Raw genomic sequence first — 25,582 nt, forward strand, 5'->3', positions numbered from 1 at the left:
TAGTGCGGGGGTACCCACTTGGATGTAGTATCAATGTGCCAAATTAGAACATTTATGACAAGGGACTTTTTGATATATTGGGGCGCAAGGAGAAGAAAAATAATAATAAGAAGAATACCAACGATAACAATAGGTTCCCTCCTACCGGAGGAACCTAATAATAAATATAGCTGCAAGCAGCGATGCAGGTTCCTCCGCAAAATATTATAAACATGTACACTGTAGAAGATCGAGAGTTGGACAACAAGAGAGCAAAACTACTTCATGTTTGGCCAACAACAATAGGCTGAATGGGAATTTGAACTCATGAGCATAAGGTTACAAGTTAGTCTCTATCCTCTCTGCTACACACCAACTGTTGAGATTGTATGAATAGAAAGGGCAGAATAATAGGTTTGGTCAGCTTTGCGACAAAGGTTAGGAATTTCAAGGTGAAATTGCATGAATGTGTGCAGGGTATTTCAGAATGATGTCGTCCTGTTTGACTAAACAGATAATAAAAATTATGACAGGCCAAAATATAATGGCTGGATTCCAACCTAATACTTTATACTTTACAGGTCACCATCCCAGCCCATTGAGCTATTCTCAGTGTTGAATATTGTCATGTCCAGTTACTGTATGAAAAAGTAAGCTTTTTCTCCTGTGGTATGCGTTGTTAGATTCAGCCAAAGTTGAAACTGCTTATACATTTCCTATAAAAATGGGACAACAGGATGACTGGGTTGCTGCTGTAAAGAATAACTTACTTATAGTTTTTATAAAAGGTTGTTTGGAGTGCCATAACTTGTCATTGAAGGGAATTTCAAATCATGCCTAGCATCAGTGGGGGTGTGTCCTGGCTTAGGTTACTGAAATGAATTTGTGCAACAGACAAGGGATCCACCTGAACAATCAATTTACTTCATTAGAGATAACCATTAGCGTTATCTCTACCATGCGTAGACTACAAGTAGCTAGCTAATGTGGTGAACCTGACTTCTTTTGCAGTGGTTTACACAGTCTCGCTAAACAGATGATTGGAGTGTTGTGATGGGCTCAAATAAACATGCATTGCTATGTTTTACAACCGGAGGATTTATCTGAAGACTAGAAACCGTTTTGTCAGAATAAGAATTAAAAACCATGGAATACACAAAGTTCAATAAAGATAATCAAAAAAGCTGTTTCTCCAATGGCGAGCATTGTCAGATTTGGTCCAATTTCAAACAGCTGTAATTCAGTCATATTTTGACATATCAAGGTGAAACTTTGCATGGTACTTCAAAGGCATGTCACCTTAAAGCCTATAAGGTTTTAACCATCCTTAAAAAATACATTTGATTTAGTGACACAAACATATTGAGGCAATGTGTACATTTACATAAATACATCCATTTCAGCCATTTTGTACTTGATTCAATTGCCTTAAGTAACATTTTTAAACACGCCAATGATACATATCTGTACAAAATTTCAAGTCAATTAGACCTTTGGTTCAAGAGAAGAGGAATTTTGAATGTTTTCCCAAATTATCACTGTACAGGAAAATCCATCATGGCGGACCTTATGGGTCTTTGAGGCTTTTTTGTTCCTCATGAAAAATTAGGCATGCACACCAAGTTTCAGAAAAATTGGAGCAATAGGGTGGAAATGCCATCACTTTGAAAATCGGACTTTTGGGCGTGGCCTGTGGCGCCCTCTATGGTCCGATGTGGCCCATATTTGGTGTGGGGGTACCCACTTGGATGTAGTATCAATGTGCTAAATTAGAAAATTTATGACAAGGAACTTTTTGAGATATTGGGGCGCATGGTTCCTCCTACCGGAGGAACCTAATAAGAATACCAACAATAACAATAGGTTCCCTCCTACCGGAAGAACCTAATAATACCAACAAACACAATAGGGTCCTCCTGTCGGAGGAACCCTAATAAATCATGTCTGATAACCACAATATTGTTAAGGTTATTCAACGTTATATCAGTTAAGACCACAATGATGGCATTAACAATGACAGTGAGCTAAAGCAACACTCCTTGAATGTGTGTGCGTCTCCCTAAGCTTGCGCAAATGTGTGTGTGAGAATTTGATGCAGGCGCATTTGGAAGAATACCTAGCAATTAGCCAAGCATAAATATTTCTAATATTGACAATAAATCTACTTCAAACCAACCCAAAATGCCTGTAAAGTAGCCCAATATGTGTTGGGTGTACAACAAAGGAGTTACCACTAGTTCTAATAGATGTCTCCATATTTAAAACGTAAAAATGACTGGTGGATTAATAATTTCCTTGTTTTCTGCTGCTTTCGGGGACTTTCCACATCAGCACCCATTTTCCAGTGTCATGTAACTGGATCTAGTTAATGGCGTAATGTTATGGGCATGGAGATGAGGCTACGACAAGGGGCCGGGGAGCAGGGCGGTAGGATAAAGCAGGGCTAGACGTTATATACTGGACACACACCACGAATAAAGGGAGACTTCTCAAGTTTTATAAAACATGTCACAGAGTATTCATTCCGTAAGCAGAAGCTTGTACACCCAGTTCCTCTTTTCTACGCTACTACACTTTGACTTTGAAACTTTCATGTAGTCCCATACTATACCAGTTACAGATATACAACACAGATGAGAGTGAATAAGAGATAATGGTAGTGAGATGGTGTTCCACTGTTTTGCTTTTCTTTTTCGCCATCCTACGAAACATTTCTGGGCACCACTGCTTTTGTTAGTGCCTGCAATGCTGGGAAGAAAACAATTTGACAACAATAATATTTAATGTAACTGGCCTTTCTAACAGCACATCAGGGGGGTATTCCAGGTAGCGGGTTTAACAAACTCTGAGATTAACCCTGAATTCTGAGTTGAGTTACTCTAATATGGGAAACTCTGAAAATTCGGTTCCAGAAAAACTGATATGAATTTGTTAACTCAACTCGGAGTACGTCAACTCAGAGTTAAGCGCGGGCATGAGAACTATTAAAAGCCAACATCAATGGAGTTCCGATTCTAGGATCCACCATGGCACACGGCGAAAAAAAACTTTGCATACTCCACCAAACTTCAGATACAAGTTTTATTTCGTGTTTATGGTCGAGCACATATTCCAGGAAAAAAGCAACACGGCTGTAGCAGCGTATACAAGTGGCGTGGGAGATAATTGCTGCCGAGTCAATGCATACATTTGAAGGCAATAGCCAGTCCATAAATGGAACATTTAACCCCACTGTTTGTTAATATTACAGGAGAAAAAGTGTTCAATGTTTTATTAAATGTAAAAACATACTACGAACCGGTAATGCATATTTTGCTTGGGCTATACGCTTGTGATTGTAGCCTCGACGTCACCTTAGTTTTAATCATATTCGACATGATACTAAGTAAATATCAATTGGTGCCTATTTCAATTTGTAGTAGCAGTTTCCCCCAACAGAATGTTTTTCATCAAAAGATGAGGATGATGATTAAGATGACGAAGAGACATTGACTGCTGCTGCAGAAATGGATGCAAATAATTATGTATGTAGCTACTGGTAGTTCTCTCAACATCTACTTTTATTTAGGCTACAAGCTTGTACGGAATTTTCAGTTACACTGACATTGTGAGAATAATGAATATTAAATAAACAATTTACACATTCTGATCCTGTTGAACAGAGCATGGATGCTGTATACAGTGAGATGTTCATTTAATGGCAAGTTAATTTTGCATGTGGAACTGTGAAATGTAGCTAATGTAATCTCATGTATACCCCGTTACAAGTAAATGAGTTGTACAAATTGCACCTCGTGAAGAAAGTGCCAAAAACTGACCAAGAGATGGTGTAGGCCTACTTAAGGAAGAAGAATAAAGGCTAATCTCCAATTTTTTTTACTGGAACACCAGTTACGGGAGGGTGCATGGTCACAGGTGATGTCAATTGTAGGAACAATAACCTACAGTAATATTAATTGTTGAATTTGCTGAATTTCTATTTTGACCAAGAGATGAAGTACATAGGGCAGAAGAATAAAGGCTGATCTTGTAAGGCTATTCACCTGCCCCCACCTCTCATATGGTAAAATATGGAGTTACTGGATGGAGTCTCAACTTGATGGCTCTCACATCTTTGTAACTTACTGTAGCATTGCTAGACATGTTGATAAGTAAGGGTCAAGATTCTGGTGTGATTGTAGTTGTTCTTGGTTATAAAAGGAATTGTGAAGCATTGTTCTGTGGATTCTTGATCTCCTGAGACCTTCTCCTCAGCTCTGGCTTGGCCTAGGCCTACTCCTTCTTCCTCACCTCATGCTTTCTATCTCTGGTTTACAATTATCATGGTAGAGTAGGCATAAGAGTTAACTTAATTGATTGCATTCATTTGCAATATAATAAAATGATTATATTATTTAACCTTAATTTGACCATTCTTGCTCTGATTTAACCCAAAGAGTCAAATAACTGTAATTCCATTGGTATTGGCATTATTTGGTTAATGTTAATACACTGTTCAGTTTCCCATCTTCCTTGAAACCATAGGGGAATTAGTTTTGGTTGTTTGGCCAATAAATTGACCCCAAACAATGTTGAAATAGATTTGCTGAAATAACAGTTACAGGACGGTAGCCTACATCATGTAAATTGTAGGAATCATATGAATCATGTAAATTGTAGGAACAATGGCCGATAGAAATAGACTACTCATTGTTGGATTTCTATATATATGTATAACTAAGCAAATTAAATTTAGTTCGAGATCGCTCGGCTGAACCAGGAAATGATATGCCGTGTCTGCCAACGCTATCAGGCTAAGAAAGTGGGAGGGGATCGGTAGAAACGCAGAGTTTCGCATGGAAAACCTGCTAGCGAGCAGGTTAGTTTCAAGGAGTAAGTTACCATGGAAACTTACCAAAAGGTTTCGTTACCTCTCTTTCTGGAACGTGGAACTCGGAGTATGCGTCTTTTCAGGGTTAAACAACTCAAAGTTTTCATTAAACCCGCTACTTGGAATACCCCCTGGGCCCAGCTTGGCACCCCAATGGTCTAGAACCTCCCATAGTTGCATTGCAAATCAAAACGAGAGCCTTTTCATTAGTCCCAGTGGCAGACTCATGCTGTTTGAGGTTGTCAAATATCACCAGACATGGACTTCTGCCTAAATTGACATGCACCAACTCAGAGCAATGAGTTTCAACAACCATTAGCACAGTTATTCAATTTGTTGACTCTACTCTTAATGCAAGACTATGTTTAAGTTATTGTCTGAAATTCTTTGTCGGCAACTGTTTATGGAGGAACCCTCCCTCACCAAATTGCTTTGGTCATGCTTTCTTAAAAGTCTAGTCCTTAGTTTAGATGTGCTAAAGAAGATGATAACATGACCAAGCTGTGTTTGGTTGATTCAACTGTATAGTTCTGAAGAAGAAGACCTTCTGTTTCTTTTAACAGTAGAATTAGCTGTGGCCAAACTAACCACAGAATGCCTACTAGTCTAAAATGGCTACTAGACTAAGGAGTGAAAGTGCGAGCTTGGTACTGTTGGGGCCATGTATGGTTATGGTTTTTGAGTCAAACAACTTGCTCAATGATTAAATGTCTGTCAAATGTCAAATCCAACTTTAAATGTATAAAAGAGAGAATTAAACCTAGAGGTTCAAAAGGCTATGTTTGTTTAAACAAATGACAGACAGGATTTGGGGAAAAAGCTCGAGAAATTAGCCAAGCATACATATTTTAAATATTCACAATTAATTAACTTTTCATCTTACATTGAACTATTTTTCAGATTAGTGGGGGTGCCGTTATAGGTTCTAGAAGCTTTTTCGTTCCTCATGAGAAATAAGGCATACGTAATGAATTTCAGAATTTTGGGACAAATGGGATGCAAATGGAATCACTTTGAAAATGGACAATTGGGGCGAGGCCTGTAGCGCCACCTATTGTCTCACATGGCCCATGTTTGGTATGGTAGTTACTAATGGTCTGCAGTTTCAACATGCCAAATTTCACAACTTTTTACCTTTGTGCTCTAGGGGCTGCCATTGAATCCCATGGGTAAAACATTATAATAATACCACCAATAACAATAGGGTTCCCTCCTACCGGAGGAACCCTGATAAAACTAACAATAACAATAGGTTTCCTCCTTACGGAGGAATCCTAATAATAAGAATCCCAGCAATAACAATAGGTTCCCTCCTACCGGAGGAACCCTAATAATAATACCAACAAATACAATAGGGTCCTCCTGACGGAGGAACCCTAATAACAGTTTAAATGTTTATTACCAACTACCAAATAGCGCAAATTCGTTGGAAAAATAAACCTGCCATATGGACTTTAAGGAACAGTGTGAAATACCCCCAAAACCCAGTCAATCACCCCTTTTAGGCTAACTTAACATAAGTCGGGAGAGGTATGCAGCTGACACGAGTTAACGTTGATGTAACAACTTTATATTCATCAGTAGCTACATAGCTTTAGGTGGCCTGGCTGGTTATCACAAACAAAATCTGGCAAGCAACTGAAACGCCCTGAAACATTACAGAATGTTACATACAGTATAGCTAATACTCGCTAAATCTCTGTGTAATGGGGGGAAGAGAATTCTGAAGAGTTTTGGTACAGAGGCAGATTGCAAAGGTTAGGTAGCTAGCTTTTCTAGCCTTACGGCTAACCTTTTTTTAATGTTTTCTTTCTAAATGCTGGTAAAAGCTTGATGTGAGCATCTCTTTTCACAAGCAGTATGTTTTCTATTGTACATCATTGTAAACTTTTTGTGGTTCAGGTAAACAAATATAATTATAGCTGATTTGGCCAACATCTTCCGACAGCCCCTGTTTCACCTATCTTCCTCATTCACTTGTGGGATGCGAGGAGGGGTGATGGGTAATTTCAAACTAGAAGTTGGAATTGGTTGCATTTGAAGCATGACATTTTACATCCAATAACAGTAATGATATTAACAAATAAATTAAATAATGCACAGGCAATGTAGTGATATTCCCGCATTTGTGGTCTTGACCTGTCTTGAAATAAAATCATGAGTCCTCTTTGTCCGAGGTAAGACCGAGTAAAAATGAGGTTGATTCCGAGACGAGACAGAGAATTTCAAAATGTGGTCTTGAGACCAAGACCGGTCTTGAGTACTACAACACTCAGACTGGGTGAGTGTGTAAGCAATCAGACCAGTTAGTTCTCAAATATTTATAAGAACCTCTGTGTGTGTGTGTACAAATTAAAATGGGTTCTGCATACATCCTCTTAATAAGTAGACGTTGTTTGGATAAGCATTTCGACATTAAATCATTTGTCCTCCACTTGATCCTCACTTTGAGCTCAGATTATGAACAGCAGGCAGTGACACTACTGCCAGGACGTAAATAGCTTCTAGTTTTGTACTTAAACATACCTACCTGAATCTGTGTATAAGCTATCTTCTACTAGGAACCACAAAACCCATGTGAGTGTGTGTACTGAGAGTATTCTGTATAAACAGATACAGGACCAGACACTGGGATTCTGCGGAGTTCTAGATTACGTTCTCGAAGAGTTGCATGGAGTTCATGATGTTCTCGTCCTGAGAGACAGAAAGGAAAATGTGTTTGAGAGAGAAAGAGCAAGAACAATTGTATGACAGTTGGGGCCGTACTATGGAGGGGAGAGTGGGAAGGGTGCTCTAGGGCGAGGGACTATATGGAAGAGTAGGGGAGACCGGAGAAGAATGTAAGGGAGATGGTGGGTGTGATTAACTTCTAACATTGTAAGGTTAGGTGGCGGGATGAAAGGAAATGACCTTCTGGCAAGTTTCTATGAACTCCTCAATGGTCACCACACCATCTCTGTTTCTGTCCATTTTCTGATGGTGGGAAGGAGGGAAAGGAAGAGGAAAGAAACATAGTTTCAAAGAGTTTCTCAATCAAAACATGAAGCTGCAGATGGTACTGTATATCAGAGTATTAATGCACACCTTCACGTGTTTCTGTACATGTGAATGTTAGTGTGTGTCTGTGTGTAAACCTGAAAGAACTTGTCCACATGCTCAGACGGAGCCTCATCCCGGACGCTGGGGTAAGTGTATCGACCCATCATGTCATAGATTGACTTCATAATCGCCAGCATCTCCTAACAGAGCAGGGGAAGGAGGGTGGGAGGAATAGGTGGAGAACTGAGTCCTTAATCTGGGATACATTCTAGCCCACTTGTCTTCCTCCTTGGTAATGTGTTGTAGCCTACCTCCTTGGTGATGTATCCATCCTTGTTAATGTCGTACAGGTTGAAAGCCCAGTTCAACTTCTCAATGACTGAGCCCCTCAGCAACACAGACAAGCCAATCACAAAGTCCTCAAAGCGGATTGAGCCATTCCTGTCCATGTCAAACGCATTGAAAAGGAAGTGAGCATAGGTGGTGGCATCTGGAGAGAGAAGGGTTAGGGTTAGGGTCTTTCCTTGATTTACTTTACTTCACACCAGAACTTCTGTGTGTGCATACAGCGTGTGAGTTTGTAAGAGGTGGATTGCAGAGAGAGGGAGAAACAGAGTTAAAGGGAGAGAGAGAGGGTGTGTGTAAAAGAGAAAGAGAGGGAGGGAGAGTGTGTGTGTGAGAAACAGAAGTAGATCTCAGTCGAAACTTCTAACCTCCTTGGGGAAAGAATTGAGAATAGATGGTCTTGAAAGTCTCCTCATCAACCAAGCCACTAGGACACTCCTGCCAATCAGAAAGACCCACAGTATGGAGAGAGGAACCAAAGGGAGTAGAGGTAGGGGAAGAGAGATATTTTAGGGGATTAAAATAGTAGCATTAATGTGATAGCATGTGGTAAATGAGATATTGCCAGTTAACCGTCCAGTCGTCCAGCCCCAAACATACATTCTTGAACCCTCTGTAAAGAGACTGCAGCTCCTTCTTGGTGAACTTGGTCTGCGTCTGCAGCTGGTCCAGCCCCTCCGGCTGGTGACGCACTGTGGACAACTCTAGATCACTGTCACTGCTGTCTGCAAAAGGGAGACAGGGGGAAGAGACATACAAGAGAGAGTGGAGAGAAACGGGGTAGAAAGTGATGCACAAAGAAAGAGGAGGGATTAAAAATGGGTTAGGAAGGTATGCACAAAGAAAAATGAGGGATTATTGAATGAGTCAAACCAAAAGATAGGTGGTCAAGTGTATTAGAGCAGTGCAGAGAGAGTAGGGGTTAGAGGGAGAGAGAAATCAGGGGATATATATAGCAAGAGTGAGAGAGAGCAGGGGAGAGACAGTAGGCAAAAGAGTTAGAGAGAGAAAACGGGAGAGAAAGCAGACTAGAGAAGTAAAGAGCAGCAGAAAGGTAGAGAGAGAGCAGAGGGTATAGAGGTAGACATGAGGAAATACATTCCTTTAGTGTTTTTCATTTAATATGTAACATTGTCAGGATTGGTATATAACAAATAGCCAGATTGGAGGTGCCATGGTAGCTAACTGGGTAGAGTGAGTACCATGTGGAATGAGGCCCACATGCAGCAGCTGGGGTTTGTTTCTGGCTCAAGCCATTTCTGCATGGCTTCCCCTCTCTCACCACCATACATTTTCCTGACTAACTGTCACTGTCCAAAAATCAAATATCAATATATACACACACACACACACATATATATATATATATATAATATATATATATATATATATATATATATATATATATATATATATATATATATATATATATATATATATATATATATATATATATATATATATATATATATATATATATAATATTATATTTATTTATTAGGTAGCCAGATTAGTTCAGGTTCATCTTGCAATTCTTCCTATACCGATGTTAAACTGCTCAACATCATAAAATAGGAATGATCCACTCCCAGAGAAAGCACTTTGTGGGGAGTAAAAACCTTCAACCACATTAAGGGAGGGTTCTTCTAGCAAGACAATAACTTTTAATTAGGACATGCTCACCATCTTCACACAGACAGTGGAGAGAGAGAGAAAGAAAGGAATAAAATAAAAAAGAGATTTAGGACATATCATAGAGATGCAGAGAGTAGAGAGAAGGAAGGTATGAATACAAAGAGAGGGGAGAATGAAGGAGGGAGAAAGGGAGGGGATGGAAACAAAGAGGTAGAGAGGGTATGAAAAGAACATAGAAATGAAGAGTCAGAGATACGCATCTACATGTTGCAGCACAGTGTCGTTGAAGTGACTGACACTTATAAGAGAAGCAGAATTGAACAGTAAAGAAATAGCAGGTTGAAGTCATGTAGACTCGTCCTGAATACTCCTAACCAAAACACTCTTATTTAATACTCCTCATACGTACTCATGCTGAAGACTCTTTTTATACACTTCAACTGAATGTCTCACTTGCATCTTACTTAAAACTCCTACTGAACACCCCCTTAACACTCCTACTGAAGACTCTTCCTATACATTCATACTGAACACTTTCATTCTATACACTTCTACTTACCACTACTGAACACTCCTCCAGTCCTCCTATACACTCCCCCTAAATAATCCGACTGAACATACCTACAGAACACTCCTTTTCAACCCTCTGACTTAATATTCCTTCTGAAAAAAGCCTTCTGAACTTCCCATCCCCTCACCCGTCTCTGTGATGTCAATGAGGCCCAGCAGGTGCATCAGTTTCAGGAACATGAAGACCAGACAGACGATGCCCACTGTCTGCAGTCCTTCCGTCTCCCACCTCACACTCATCTTCTCCTCCTCCGTCTGGGTCTCCCCCTCACTCAGCCTCAAACCGGTCTATACCCTTCCTTTACCACTCCCTTACCACTCCTCTACACCTTCTCTACCACTCCTCTACACCTTTACACTTATATCACTCCTCCACCACTTCTCAACATCTCCTCTACCACTTCTCTACACCTATTCTACCACTCTGCTACACTTTTGCACCTGCTCTACACCTTTACACCATCTCTACCACTCCTCTTTACCTCCTTTACACCTCCTGTAACACTATCACTCCTTCTCTACCTCTCTTCCTTTGCTTGCTCTCTCTGCCTCCTTTTTAAATACTCTTTCAGTTCTCTCAGTTAGTTTTTAGCTCTCTCTGTTGTTTCTCGCCCTACTCTCTTGTCTTGTCGTAGTGTCTCAGTTCAAGCAGAAATGGAGTGGAAACTGATTCCTCTACTAAATGACTGAACGTCTACATTCTCACACGATCATTACATGTCACAATAATCTCTCCAAACACCTCCCTCCGTTCACTTAGCCTTCCTTCTCCCTCCCTCTACGTCTTTCTAATTCTTTACCCATATCCCTCCCTCCCCCTCCCTTCTACCTCCCTATGGAGTGTCAGTATAACAGAAGATAGATCCTAGATAACTGACTTTCTGCTCCATTGGTTACATCTTGTAGAGATATAGATATAGATTGCATCCTATATCAAGGATTACAACCTGTTTCAAACATTACATACTGTACCAAGGATAACATCCTTTATCAAATATTACGTCCTATATCAGAGATCACATCCTGTATCAGAGATTGTATGTCTCTCCATTTGTCTTTCTCCCTGGACAGAGGTATTATGTGGTATTGAACTGATCTGCCACTAAAGTGGAGGTAACACCAGAGCAGGCGTCCCAAATCCTCAGATGCCTCTGTAATCCAGTTCCAGTCTGATTGCTCCCCTGCCTCCCCTCAGTTCATTACCACAGAATGAAGCCAGCACTCAACGGACAGCATGCCACTGAAGCAGCGCTACACAGTCATGCAGTATGACAGTAATACCTCTGATAGATCCCCTGGGCTCTGTCACACTTCAAAACTCATCTCTTGACTTCAACATTCCTAAAACATAAGAGATGTGGATAGACATCAGGACGACATCCTTAGATCTACACACAGACACCCTCGCTCACACACATGCACATCAATACAATGACGCTCGGAGACAGGCAGTTCTAGCCAATACATGCACAGTTTAGGAAAATCAGTTTTGGAGAATGCATGCGCAGACAAAGCAGTCCAGTACGACGCATTTTCAAAGAGGCACGAGTACACTCTAGAAAATGATTCACAGGACCTTTAGTCAGTACTCAAAAATATCAATTGTTGTTTGATAAAAAATCAAGTTTGATGATTTTGTTAGACTTTTTGATTGTAATTGTAATTTCAATTTCAGCCCCAGTGACACATAATTTCAAACTTTTGGTTTGGCATAGAATCTTGAGTGAGTCAAACTTAAAATCTTCTATTCAGTAATAAAAAGTTAAATTTAAGTTCTTGTACTTAATATTTTATTTACAACGATTTATTTTCCGCTTGAATTTCTCCTGCGCACCTGCATGTCACGGAACGTGATCGGAACGTGGTCTGGTTCAAACAGATTGAGGCAGACAAGAGCACGTTTGGGTGAGTGTGAGGTGAGTGTTATTACAATTAGCCTACAAAAAATACAAAAAACTTTGTCTCTAAACAGCTTTATTTCTTACGATTGTGATTATAACGTAGCCTACTCTGTTATGTTGAATGTGAGCTGAGTGTTGAATTAGACATATATACTATTGTGTCAATTAGCTAGCCTAACGTTAGCTAGCCTAGCTTCTCAAATATAGCCAACAGACCAGCATGTTGAGTTAACAAGACTGTAATTGTATGATTTAAGTACTTTGCATTATTTGGATTATGTTGGCGAGCTATTTACTCCGTTAGTTAGTAATGTTATAGCCAACTAGTGAGCTTCTTGGTATTTTAGCCTTAATATTTAGTTTTAAGCAAATTTGCAAGGTAGACCAGCACGTGCTCTGAATACCGTTGGGGGAAAAGGGGGTGACATTTTTGCATTCATTCAGAAGTCTGTGGATGAGCTAGACATGAAATAGCTAGCTGAAAACCAGTGGCGTAGTTATTATTAAGTATTTCAGCGTAAATATTGGAAAAAAACTACTAGAAATCCATTAAATACCATTTATAAACATTTTTTTGTTGCAATATTGTATTTGAATTACAGTTGTTTGTGGTAGGCTAACAGGCTATGTATTTTTGCTGAGTGCAGCATCTCGGAATTGCACATTTTGTTAAACGTTTTGTAAAGGTGGTATAAAGAACCAAAAAAAAAGAAAGAGAATTGATCGTTTATCTAACTACGTTTGCGGCATTGGGGAGGCTATGTCCTAAGTGTTAATCAGTTATAGGTTTTTGTAAATCTGTCAGGACGACCAGCAGGTGCTGTACTGAGGAGAAAAGGGGAGATATTTTTGCATTGATTTGGTAGACTTTGAGTTACCTGTATATCTATCTCCTACAATGCGTTGGTCTTGCAAAATGTGCACATTTGAGACCTCTACTTAAGTCCAGCTATCAAAACATTTTAGATTACGTCATAGCCACGGTGGTCAACCATTACCTTGTCCTCACTTTGATTGTTTTTGTTCATTTAACACATGGGGTAGCCTTACGTCACATCTGTCAAGAAAACACTTAACTCAACAAACAGAGACATCTAAAATACTCAGTTTCTATTGCCAGTGCTGCAGTGAAGGCACAATCTCTGATGAAAAAGAGTATTTTGCACATCTTGGTCGACATCTGCAAAAGTCGCCGACATTAGCAGTCGGTTCCCTTAACCCACCTTTCCTACCCCCTCACCCTCCATTACTGACCTAACTAAATGTCTAAACTCCTTCTCTCCCCTGTCCGGGGCAGAGCTCTCTGACCTCATTCTCTCTCATCGCCCCACCTCCTGTCCCCTTGATCCTGGATCCTGGATTCTCTAAAACAATTGAACGTGCTGTATCTAACCAACTGTCTAACTTCCTTTCTCAGAACAACCTGCTCGACCCCAACCAATCGGGCTTCAAGACCGGCCACTCCACAGAGACTGCCCTCCTTTCAGTCACCACTGCCCTCCAGTCTGCCAGAGCGGCTTCCAGGTCATCCTTCATCATTCTGCTGGACCTTTCTGCGGCGTTTGATACGGTTAACCACCAGATCCTGCTCTCCAGACTTTCTGAGATGGGCATCACTGGCACTGCACTCCAGTGGATCTCATCCTACCTGTCGGGAAGATCCTACCAGGTCTCCTGGGGAGGCAAACTGTCAGGCCCTCGCCAGCTCTCCACTGGTGTCCCACAGGGCTCCGTCCTTGGTCCCCCCCTCTTCTCTCTGTACACCACCTCACTTGGACCAATCATCACCTCCCATGGCTTCTCCTACCACTGCTACGCTGACGACACGCAGCTGTACCTGTCGTTCCCTCCGACCGATCCGGGGATCTCAGCTAGGATTGAGGCCTGCCTCGCAGACATCTCCGCCTGGATGACTGAGCACCACTTCCAGCTGAACCTTGCCAAAACGGAACTTCTCATCATCCCGGCCAAACCCTCCATCTCCCATGACCTCTCAATCACCCTGGGATCTGCGACGGTGACCCCCTCATCCTCTGCCAGGAACCTTGAGGTTACCATGGATGACGAGCTCTCCCTCACGGCCCACATTGCTGCGGTCTCCCGGTCGTGTAGATTCATCCTCTACAACAACCGGAAGATCAGGAGATACCTGTCTGAGCACTCCACCCAGCTGCTTGTCCAAGCACTTGTCCTCTCCAAGTTGGACTACTGCAACTCGCTGCTCGCCGGTCTCCCATCATGCGCAACCCGCCCTCTTCAGAGGATCCAGAACGCAGCGGCACATCTGGTCTACAATCTACCCAGACGCTCCCACGTTACCCCGCTCCTCATCTCCCTCCACTGGCTACCCATAACGGCCCGCATCAGATCCAAGACCCTGGTCTTCTTCAAACAACCGCCTGGTGGTCCCACCTCTCAAGACTGCCCCCGGTCCCAGCACAAGCTCTTCTCCTGCCTGGCACCCCAGTGGTGGAATCAACTCCCCACCTCCATCAGAGACACGGACTGTCTCTCCACCTTCAAGAGAAGGCTCAAGACGCACTTGTTCCGGGAGTACAATGGTACTTAGGAATGGTTTGCTGAACCCAACGCTAGTTTCCTCAAGGATCACAATGACTCTTGCTTAGACTGTTGCTCTTGTTGGTTAGTGGTAGCTGATTTAAACTGTTGTATTCTATTTTGGTTAATCCTATTTTTATTGCTTTCCTACAGGTACACCTGCACTTAGAGATTAATGTTGTGTAATTTTAACTTGTTTAACTACATGCTCTTATGGTTTCTTCCCTTTAGCACTATTTTTTGGTTGTTCACAATATGTACTTCTTGTTTTTGACTACCCGCAATGCTGTGGGGCTATCTTGTTGTTATTATCAGTGACCTATGCACTTTGTAAAGCTCTCTCTTGGAAGTCGCTTTGGATAAAAGCGTCTGCTAAATGAATAAATGTAAATGTAATGTAAAAGCAAGAAACTGTTACCTGTGTTATCAAAAATTGCAATTTTAAAACGAACATCTACGGAACCTTTACTTCCCACAAAAGTTGCAAGCATACTCCCCATTCATGGGTGACTTTAAAGAAGACTTGCTAAAGACGATTTGTAAACTCTTCAGATACAGATGATTTCAGTGATCGAATTGTTCAGGAAGATGAGCGATCTGATATTGAGAACATTGGAGGAGATTATGTTGATGTCAGAGAATTGTCTAAGTTAATTAAAAAACGTTGGGTCATTTGATGTTGAAGCTAGACTGCATATTTAATGTACCCAACAGATGCATTGACGAAGTCGTAGAGGAGTTGAATTTTATTTTGCATTCAGCTTCGACTCCCATCATTATAGACCTTTTACAGTCTTGTTTGAAGAGACACAACTGTGAAATTGATGAAGCCATTGTGTCAGAAATGGTGACCTGTGTGATGCTAACCCCATCAGCTTTGCCCTGGGTGGTGATGGTCGTCTTTTCACTGCCTACAAAAGAAGACAGTATTTTAAAGAGCACTTTTCTGTAGTTGAACCCATTGAGTATGTTCTCAGTAGGGAAAAGAACAGCTTCCAGTATGTCCCCATTCTGGAATCATTACTTCAGGTTTTGAGCAGGAAAGATCTACAAGAGTTGATCTTGCGTGAGGAAGAAACTAGGCCTAATCTGTATGAGTCGTTTCATGATGGCACTTATTACAAAAACAATAAGCTGTTTTCAGGAAGTGATCTTACCATTGCTCTCAATCTCTATGTGGATGACTTTGAGATATGCAATCCCTTTGGTACATCCAGGAAAAAACACAAAATCACAGCTGTGTATTGGGTGTTAGCTGATGTCCCCTCAGTACTTCGATCTACCCTGAACTCAATTTCTTTAGCAATTTTGTGCAAAGCCGTGGATTTAAAGAGATTTGGTTACAATACTGTGTTGGAGCCACTGCTCTGATCTTGTGGTCTTAGTAGAAGAAGGACTGTTTGTTCCAGCATTGGGTAGAAGAGTCAAAGGCACAGTGTTTAGTGTTGTTGCAGACAATCTAATCAAGCAGGCACATTCAATGTGGGGATTTGTCGAGAGCTTCTTCGGTCTGCAGATTTTGTCTAGGTGAGCGGTCAACATTTCAAATAGGAGAAGTGAGAACAGGGGCATTCCCACCCAGAACTAAAGAACAACACAAACTTCACATTCAGGCTGTACAGGAAAATGCCAGTTTGACTCATGCGTGTGGAGTGAAGAGGCAGTGTGCACTGACAGGAAAGCTGAAATATTTTGATGTTTTGTCTGGCTATCCACCTGATGTGTTGCACGATCTCTTAGAAGGTATAGTGCCGCGTGAAATGGTACTGTGCCTCTGTGTTCATTCAGAATAAATTCTTCACTCTTGAAGAGCTGAACAAATGCATCAAAGAGTTCCCCTATAAATGGTCAGACAAGAGAAATGCACCACAGCTTGTCCCTGTGAACTTTGCTGCACGGAAAACTGTTGGTGGGAATGCCCATGAAAACTGGACTTTACTGCGACTTCTGCCGCTCATGGTTGGATCAAAAATCCCTGAGGGTAACCCAGCATGGGAATTGCTTCTTGTGCTTAAAGACATTCTTGAGCTTGTTGTAAATCAAGTCCACACTGAGTAGACTATTTGCTACGTAGATAACAAGATATCTGTGCACAGACACAGGTTTTTTGATATTTTTCCACAGGAAAAACTCATTCCAAAACATAATTTTCTGGAACATTATCCTGAACTGATCAGGGCATATGGCCCTCTGGTTTCACTTTGGACCATGCGGTTTGAGGCAAAACACAGTTTTTGTGTGCTGTGTGTTGTCAGGCATACTCATTGCTTCCTAAATATTCTGCTGTCACTCTCTATGAAGCATCAGTTCATGGTTGCATACAACCAACACGATTCCAGTGTTGTCACACCTCTACAGGCTACAACACTGTCTACAGTTACTGTTAGTGTGCTAAGACAGGATATCCAAGAAGCACTGGAGGCTAAGTTTCCTGGTGAGACTTTTGTCCAAATAGCTAATAGTGTTTGTTACAGGGGCACCAAGTACACAAGTGGAATGATCTTGGCTAATGGTGCCACGGGTGGTCTGCCAGATTTTGGGGAATTTATCCAGATTGTGGTTGTGAAGGGTATCATTGGATTTATTGTGAAATGCTTATGTGCTTGGTCAGTTGAGCACCTGAGAAGCTATGTGCTTGAAAAAACGGGTACTGTGAAAGTGCTTGAGCCAGCTGAGCTATCAGACATGTTCCCTTTAACATCTTACATGTTTGGTGGAAAAAGCATTACGACTCTTAAGCAATTCATTGTTGTTCCATAGATGGCTACCATTGTTGTGTTATCCACCTATCATTCTACCTATGTTTTAGAGAAGCAATCCTCCTCCCACAACAACCCAGGCAGCCCAGTCAGGAGCCAAAATGGCCACATTGTAAGTCTGATAGAGAGCCTTATAGAAAATATAATGCAACACGTAGGGTTGTTTAGCTTGCCCAATAGCCTGCAAGCACAGAGCTTAGGAAAGTTGTCCTATCCTGGCCTCCACACTGTGATGTGTACTTTTGGAGGGGGGACAGACAAATCGAGAGGGATAACTGATTTTGCCAAGACTGTACATGTAAATCTGTTTCTACCCTTCACATAAAATTGCATATTGTGCACATTTAATATTCACTGAACCGTTTCACCAACATAAAATACTTTTTTACAGCTTGCAAATGTCACATCCAGCCCAGCTCAGAGTGATTCTTGCGGATCATGATGTGCGTAAACTGCAGTTACCTTCCGGAATCCCTGAGATAATGAATGACCTTCAGTTAGTCATTCGTGACACATTTGGGATTGTTGGAGATTTCAGTCTGCACCATCAAGATGTCGATTTTGGAAATGAGTTTTTTACACTGTTGTCAACAACAGACATCAAGGATAGGGACACAATTAAAGTTGTGTATATCCTGGAACCCCCTACAATATCTTTGACCTTAACTGATGTGACCAATGACTGTGTTCGGCCTTTGGAGCAATCTCCTGAAGACACCTTTTCTGTGTCAAGCAATGTTACACTACTTCTCTCATCAGTTGAAGATGGTGGCCCAGGCCACCGTTCTCAGCGTTGGCCCTCTTGATTTCACATTCCCCGCTTTGCTTACAATACAGAGATTCAACTTCAGTTGGCCAATGAAAGCCTCAACAAGGATGGGACTCTTTTCAGTGGTAAAAACATTCTCCCACTACTTCCAGACGTTCTTGGAAAACTAGCTGAGGCTATTTATGAGTATACTGCGTATCCATTCAGTTTGCAGATAAGTCAAGTAGCAGAGGCCTTGACTGAAAAAGATCATTGTCTCAAAGAACCAGGGTCCTTTAATGGATGTTATGGATGGACACAGCGCCTGAAATTCAAGATGAACAACTTCAGATCCAAACTGCGAGGTCTTGGCTGTCCGGAACTTGAAGTAAATTCACTCAAGAGGAAGGCAATGCACGATAGAAACAAAGAAGGCTGAGGTCAACTACCTACCACCTCATGCTCAAGGTGAAACTACTGAAAGTTTGGAAAAAGAGCCAGAGGAGCTCCGAAATGAAGTGATGAAAAGAGAGAACTCCAATGTGATAGCTCAGAAGATGGCCAAAACATTTTCTCTTCGCAGGCAGGAAATAGTCAACGAAGCCCCAGCCATCAGTGACTTGATGAAGCGATGGCCTGCACTTTTTAGTGCAGAACAGGTGAGACTGTTCTGTAACATTAGAAAATAAATGTTGTTATACTAGTATTTTTGTATTATGGATGAATACAGTGTAGTTAACAACTACTGTGGACTCAAGTGCACATTTATCTTAAATCATGTACCTTTTGTGTCCCATGCAGATCAGCCAAGAATTCAAGAGCATAACTACGGTTGGCCTTGAATCAACCTTTTTGGCCAAGCTTGACCAGTGCACCTCCAAACTGATGGCCTTAGTCCAGGAAAAGGGTGGAAATGCAGGCCAGAATATACGGAAAATAAAGGACATGCTTCTTGAAGTAAATAACAATTATTAGTCTTTATTTCTTTAAATATATTGCCATCATTGGTGTACTTGCGCATCAGCTTTTTCTTAAACCACTGTTTTTTTGTGTGAATAAGGACAACACAGTTGAAAAACGGAGAGAGGCTGCCATCCGCTGCCTTGTGGTCTATCTGGGAGAGAAGGAGGAAAACCTTTTCAAAAAGTACAGTGCAAGTAATTCAGTACCCTTTAAAAGGTCATGTTATTCTATGGGTACTTTCCAAGTCACACTGATTTATTGTAGTGTTTTATCGACGGAACATTATAAAAAAGTGGAGTAACTGAGACAGTGTGTGGAGTAAAATATGTCCATTGGTCAGTTGGGTTCATTAAATAACACATTGATTGAAAATTGTGGAAATGGTAATGGAATGGAATATAGTCAATACAATGTAACATATTACCAGGATTTAACAATAATATTTCACAATAACTCATCGTATTATAACTTAACAGGCTTTAACCGCAATAATCCCAATATCATGTTGTAATGTAGAATACATAGGAGACAATCACTGCAAAAGAGCTGCAGTTCCGGTGCAGACAGGAGAACCTAGCAGAACCCCTTCTCTGTAGCACTCCATCCAGTCCAGAACCCGGGGTCCTGAAGTCTCGACTCTTACGATACTCAAACGATGCAATGTTAATATACCTCTCTGATCTAACGAGTCTGGCTAATTGTCGTGACCTCTCAGATGGGTTATTGCTGCGATGGAGAGCTGGAGAGACGGTTGTTCTGCTAGGTTCTCCTGTCTGCACAGGAACTGCAGATCTTTTGCAGTGATCGTTAATGAGCCTAATGACGAATCATGGTCAGAATTATGATGGCCCATGCTACACCCCTTCACCAGATATACAGTGCATGGATATATCTACAGTGCCCTCCAAAAGTATTGGAACAGTGAGGCGAATTCCTTTATTTTTGCTGTAGACTGAAAACATTTGGGCTTGACATCAAATAATGAACGTGAGACCAGAGATCAACGTTTCAGCTTTTATTTCCAGGTATTTACATCAGGATCTGATGCACAACTAAGAAAATATCACATTTTGTTTGAATCCACCCATTTGTCATGTGAGCAAAAGTATTGGAACAGATATACTTAAAACATATTTAAGTGAATAAGACTTAATATTTAGTTGCAAATCCTTTGCTTTCAATAACTGCAGCAAGTCTGTGACCCATTGACGTCACCAAACTTTTGCATTCTTCCTTTTTGATGCTTTCCCAGGCTTTCACTGCAGCCTCTTTCAGTTGTTGTTTGTTTTGTGGGGTTCCTCCCTTCAGTCTCCTCTTAAGCAGGTAAAATGCATGCTCTATAGGGTTTAAGTCTGGAGATTGACTTGGTCAGTCTAATACCTTCCATTTCTTGCCCCTGATGAACTCCTTTGTTGTTTTGGCAGTGTGTTTTGGGTCGTTATCTTGCTGCATGATGAAGGCTCTGCCAATCAGTTTGGTTGCATCTTTCCTTAAATTGGCAGACAAAATGTTTCTGTAGACTTCCGAGTTCATTTTGCTGCTGCCATCATGTGTTACATCCTCAATGAAGATTAATGAGCCCGTCCCAGAAGAAGCCATGCAAGCCCAAGCCATGACATTACCTCCACCGTGTTTCACAGATGAGCTTGTGTGTTTGGGATCATGAGCAGTTCCTTTCTTTCTCCAAACTTTAGCCTTTCCATCACTTTGGTAAAAGTTAATCTTTGTCTCATCAGTCCATAAAACTTTGTCCCAGAATTTGAGGTTCATCTCTGTACTTTTTGGCAATTTCCAGCCTGGCCTTCCTATTCTTCTTGCTAATGAGTGGTTTGCATCTTCTGGTGTAGCCCTTGTACTTTTGTTCATGAAGTCTTCTGCGAACAGTAGATAGTGATACCTTCACTCCTGCCATCTGGAGGTTGTTGCTGATCTCACTAACAGTTGTTTTAGGGTCTTTCTTTACAGCTCTCACAATGTTTCTGTCATCAACTGCTGATGTTTTCCTTGGTCTACCTGTTCGACGTCTGTTACTTAGTACACCAGTAGTTTTCTTCTTCTTCAGGACATTCCAAATGGTTGTACTGGCTATGGCCAATGTTTCTGCAATGGCTCTGATTGATTTTCCATCTTCTCTAAGACTCACAATTGCTTGTTTTTCACCCAAAGACAGCGCTCTGGTTTTCATGTTGTTTTCACCTCTGAATACAGTCTGCATAGACAAAACCTATCTTACCCAATCTGAACCTGAGTGTAGACATTCAGTGGTAATAATTGATTGAATAATTTATGTAATAGGACACACCTGGGCAACAAAACACACCCGTCAGTCACATGTTCCAATACTTTTGCTCACGTGACAAATGGGTGGGTTCGAACAAAAAGGTGATATTTTCTAATTTGTGCATCAGATCCTGATGTAAATACCTGGAAATAAAAGCTGAAACGTTGATCTCTGGTTTCACATTCATCGTTTGATGTCAAGCCCAAATGTTTTCAGTCTACAGCAAAAAATAAAGGAATTGGCCTCACTGTTCCAATACTTTTGGAGGGCACTGTATATAGATGGTACTACATTGTTCAAAAATCTTGATCTTCCCATGGAACATTGTTAAGTTTATAGTCATTATTCACTACAAAATTGCTATAGTTGATATAACTTTTACCTCAACACTTTAGCAGTGATCCTTAAAGTATATTCATGTATGTATAAACTGTATTTTAAGGTCTTTGCCTTACAATGGAAGCTAATTCCAGGTTGATGGTGAAAAATATAAAATGGTACATGGGAAGTCCGAAAATTAAATTTTGGAATTTAATAGTGAATTTAATACTTGTTATCATTACAAAAAAAGTTAAAATGAGTGTTGTCTTTGTTCTTGCTTTGACTTTTAATTGAACAAATCCAAAGCATGTTTGTGTGGTAAAATCACAGTTAACAAGTCAAATTTGCAGTATTTTGCAGTGTTGTAAATGTACAGCAAATTACTGGCTACTAGTTGCATTACTTTTACAGTATAAAACATAGAAATACAGACAATCACTCTAATATATAAATATATATATATTAATATATATATATATATGATTACAGTGATTGTCTGTATGTGTATATACATATATATATATATAGGGAGTCAGATGGCTAAGCGGTTAGGGAATCAGACTAGTAATCTGAAGGTTCCCAGATCGATTCCCGGCCGTGCCAAATGATGTGTCCTTGGGCAAGGCACTTCACCCTACTTGCCTCGGGGGGAATGTCCCTGTAATTACTGTAAGTCGCTCTGGATAAGAGCGTCTGCTAAATGACTAAATGTAAATGTACAGTACGTAATGTCACATTAAATAATGTATTTAAACTCAAGCTTATATGGTGCGTCGCAGGGGCGATTCTAGGATCAGACCTTTAGGGGTGCTCAGCCCCCAATGAGAATGTGACATGAATACAGTGCCTTGCAAAAGTGCTAAACGTAAACCCCCTTGCTAATATAAATCCTTAATTTCACTGGATAACAATTAATACATTTATGTATTATTATGCAAAATATTGAATGAATTAACTAAGGATGTCCCTTTCTTCATGAACTACCAGCATCAAATGATAATAAACAATATATTTAAGAAAATATTTAACAAATATTAGGAGTGCTTGAGCACACGCAAAATCACTAATGACAAAAATTCGGAAAATCGGTAATATGTAATTAATCATGATTAATCCACAGAAACCTGTGATTAATTTGATTAAAATTTTTAATCATTTCACAGCCCTAATTTAAATAAATAAATGTGTCCACTGGCTACCCATTAACGCCCGTATCAGATTCAAGACCCTGGTACTGACCTTCCGAGCAGTGAACGGGACTGCACCCGACTACATCAAGTCTCTCCTGCAACCTTACACCCCCACCCGTCACCTACGGTCTTCCTCAGACAACCGCCTGGTGGTCCCACCGCTCAAGACTGCCCGGTCCCAACACAAGCTCTTCTCCTGCCTGGCCCCCCTGATGAAGAAAATTACGTCACCCTGCTGAAAATGATGGAGATGGGTTACATTTATGGAACTATCTAATTGAAAAGTGAATGTCTCAGTTATTCCTTATATTATACTCTAAGTTGTATTATGGGAAATGTGATGCTAAGCTCTGACTGAGTAAAAACAATAGAAGTGTGAAACGTTGGTTTTAGCAAAGGAGGATAGGGAAGTACCACTCTAAGGAATGCAGAGGCCTAGCCGTAAATTAGAACATACACATAGGGCCAAGCTGCAGGAAAACTCCTCCAAACCAAGTCTGAAACTGTCACCCAGGTCAGGCCTAGGTCTGTGTCTAGGGGTTTTCTATGTTTATAAAGCACAAGCATCCCATACCAACTAGAAGAAAGTCTAAGATGTGTGTGCACCCAACACGAGCCTGGACATGGTCAGATTTATGTAAGGACAGAGATGCCAACGTGACACAACTTCTGTAATCAGAAACCCTAGTATAGGGGCCAATTGGGTGACAAAGCGTAGAAATGGTCATCAACAGAAAGGTACCAATAATGTGAGGATGCATAATGTATCTGTAACCAACAGTGTTGTACCAATAGCAAAAAATGACACAAATAATAGGCAGAAAATACAGTATATAAGAGGGCGTTTGGAGAGAACTTGCCAGTCTGCTCTTGGGAGCTTACTCACTTGGATACCTTTTTTTTTTACCCTGTGTTGGAATAAACCTTTGCATCAATACTCTGAGTTTCAGTGCATCTGTTGGGACTTTTCAACGTTGGGACTTAGCCTGATTTTTGACGGGTCAACACTTGGAATAATTGTCATCGTTTGGACTTAGTTTATTTTTCACTTGTCTACACTTGGAATAATTTTCAACCTTTGGACTTATTTTATTTTTGACTTGTACGACTTGTACGAGGATTTTCTTCACTTCGACACTCTGATTTATTTTCACTATACACGGGAACTGGAATAATTATTTACGACACCCCAATGGTGGAACCGGCTCCCCACCTCCATCAGGGACACTGACTGTCTCCCCACCTTCAAGAAAAGGCTGAAGACGCACTTGTTCCGGGAGTACAACGGCACTTAGGAATGCTTGGCTGGACCTGTTGTTAGTTTCCTCCAGGATCACAATTACTCTTATTGAATGACTTGTTGCTCTTGTAGGTTAGTTATAACAAAGTTAAGTCTTGTACTCACTGTGAAATATTTTACTATTGATTGTTCTTCCACAGGTACAGTCCTGCACTTTTTTGTGGTTCATGTTGTTTAATTTGTAAACTTGTATAACTGCATGCTCTTATGGGTCTTCCCTTTTGGCACTTGTTTAGTTTTCCACAATGTATGCTTCATGTTTTGGCTGCTTGCAATGTTTGGGACTACCTCGTTGTTATGATCAGTGACCTATGCTCTTTTGTAAAGCTCTCTCTTGGAAGTCGCTTTGGATAAAAGCGTCTGCTAAATGCATAAATGTAAATGTATTGCATTTCCGATTTTGTATGCAATGGTAAAAAGTTCTCCAAATCCTGAAACATTGATAGTAAAGACCAAGAGTTACAACCACACTTAAACAAAAGCCCATGTGGATATTGTTGGTGTTGAATTTCCGATTTTGTATATATTGGTAAAAAGTTCTAAAAATCCTGAAACATTGATAGTATGGGCCAAGAGTAATGACCACACCACAAATGGCCCACCATTACCCATAGGTGGCTCTACGGCTCTGCCCACATAGTCAATTTTCAGTTTTGTACTCAAATCTGAGAAAAAGTTGAATGTAAGATGAAAAGTAGATTTTTAGTGAATATTTTAAATATACATGCTTGGCTATTTTCTATAGCTTATTTGCCAAATCCTCTCTCCCTCTCCTCCTCAGCACGCGCGCTCCACATTCACACACACTCAGCCTTCCCTTCACACACGCGCGGGCTTGGCAAGACGCACACACAACATTTCAGGAAAGTGCGGGCTGACCAAGCCCCCACTAATTCCTTGGTCTTTAGCAAAGGCCCATGTGGATCTTGATGGTATTACATTTCCGATTTTGTATGCAATGGTAAAAAGTACTCCAAATCCTGAAACATTGATAGTAAAGGCCAAGAGTAACAACCACACTTAAACAAAAGCCCATGTGGATCTTGTTGGTATTGCATTTCCGATTTTGTATGCAATGGTAAAAAGTTTTAAAAATTCTGAAACATTGATAGTATAGGCCAA

General features: G+C 40.8%; 1 protein-coding gene across 2 annotated transcripts; it reads right to left on the reverse strand.

Annotated features, from left to right (window-relative positions):
• Positions 1-7,495: 7,495 nt before the first annotated feature.
• Positions 7,496-10,958, reverse strand: LOC124464446 (calsenilin-like). 2 transcript variants are annotated; one of them, XM_047016312.1, is made up of 8 exons: positions 10,567-10,958; positions 9,917-9,919; positions 8,834-8,958; positions 8,602-8,671; positions 8,200-8,378; positions 7,984-8,088; positions 7,760-7,822; positions 7,496-7,543 (listed from the first exon to the last, which is right to left on the reverse strand). In XM_047016312.1, exons 1-8 carry the CDS (start codon positions 10,676-10,678, stop codon positions 7,496-7,498), a joined length of 705 nt encoding a protein of 234 aa, XP_046872268.1. In that variant the 5' UTR covers positions 10,679-10,958. The 2 variants fall into 2 exon arrangements, with proteins under 2 accessions (XP_046872268.1, XP_046872269.1); XM_047016313.1 differs by lacking the exon at positions 9,917-9,919 and having other exon boundaries at positions 10,567-10,678.
• Between the last annotated feature and the right edge of the window lie 14,624 nt (positions 10,959-25,582).

Source organism: Hypomesus transpacificus, unplaced genomic scaffold (assembly GCF_021917145.1).
Source record: "Hypomesus transpacificus isolate Combined female unplaced genomic scaffold, fHypTra1 scaffold_340, whole genome shotgun sequence".
NCBI lineage: Eukaryota > Metazoa > Chordata > Actinopteri > Osmeriformes > Osmeridae > Hypomesus > Hypomesus transpacificus.

Excerpts from the sequence above, each read along its gene's own strand:
- LOC124464446 (XM_047016312.1), bottom strand. The coding sequence starts at position 10,678 with ATGAGTGTGAGGTGGGAGACGGAAGGACTGCAGACAGTGGGCATCGTC. Across the intron at positions 8,672-8,833 it reads TTTACAGAGGGTTCAAGAAT|GAGTGTCCTAGTGGCTTGGT; the intron begins GTATGTTTGGGG and ends TCTGATTGGCAG. Across the intron at positions 7,544-7,759 it reads TCATAGAAACTTGCCAGAAG|GACGAGAACATCATGAACTC; the intron begins GTCATTTCCTTT and ends TCTGTCTCTCAG.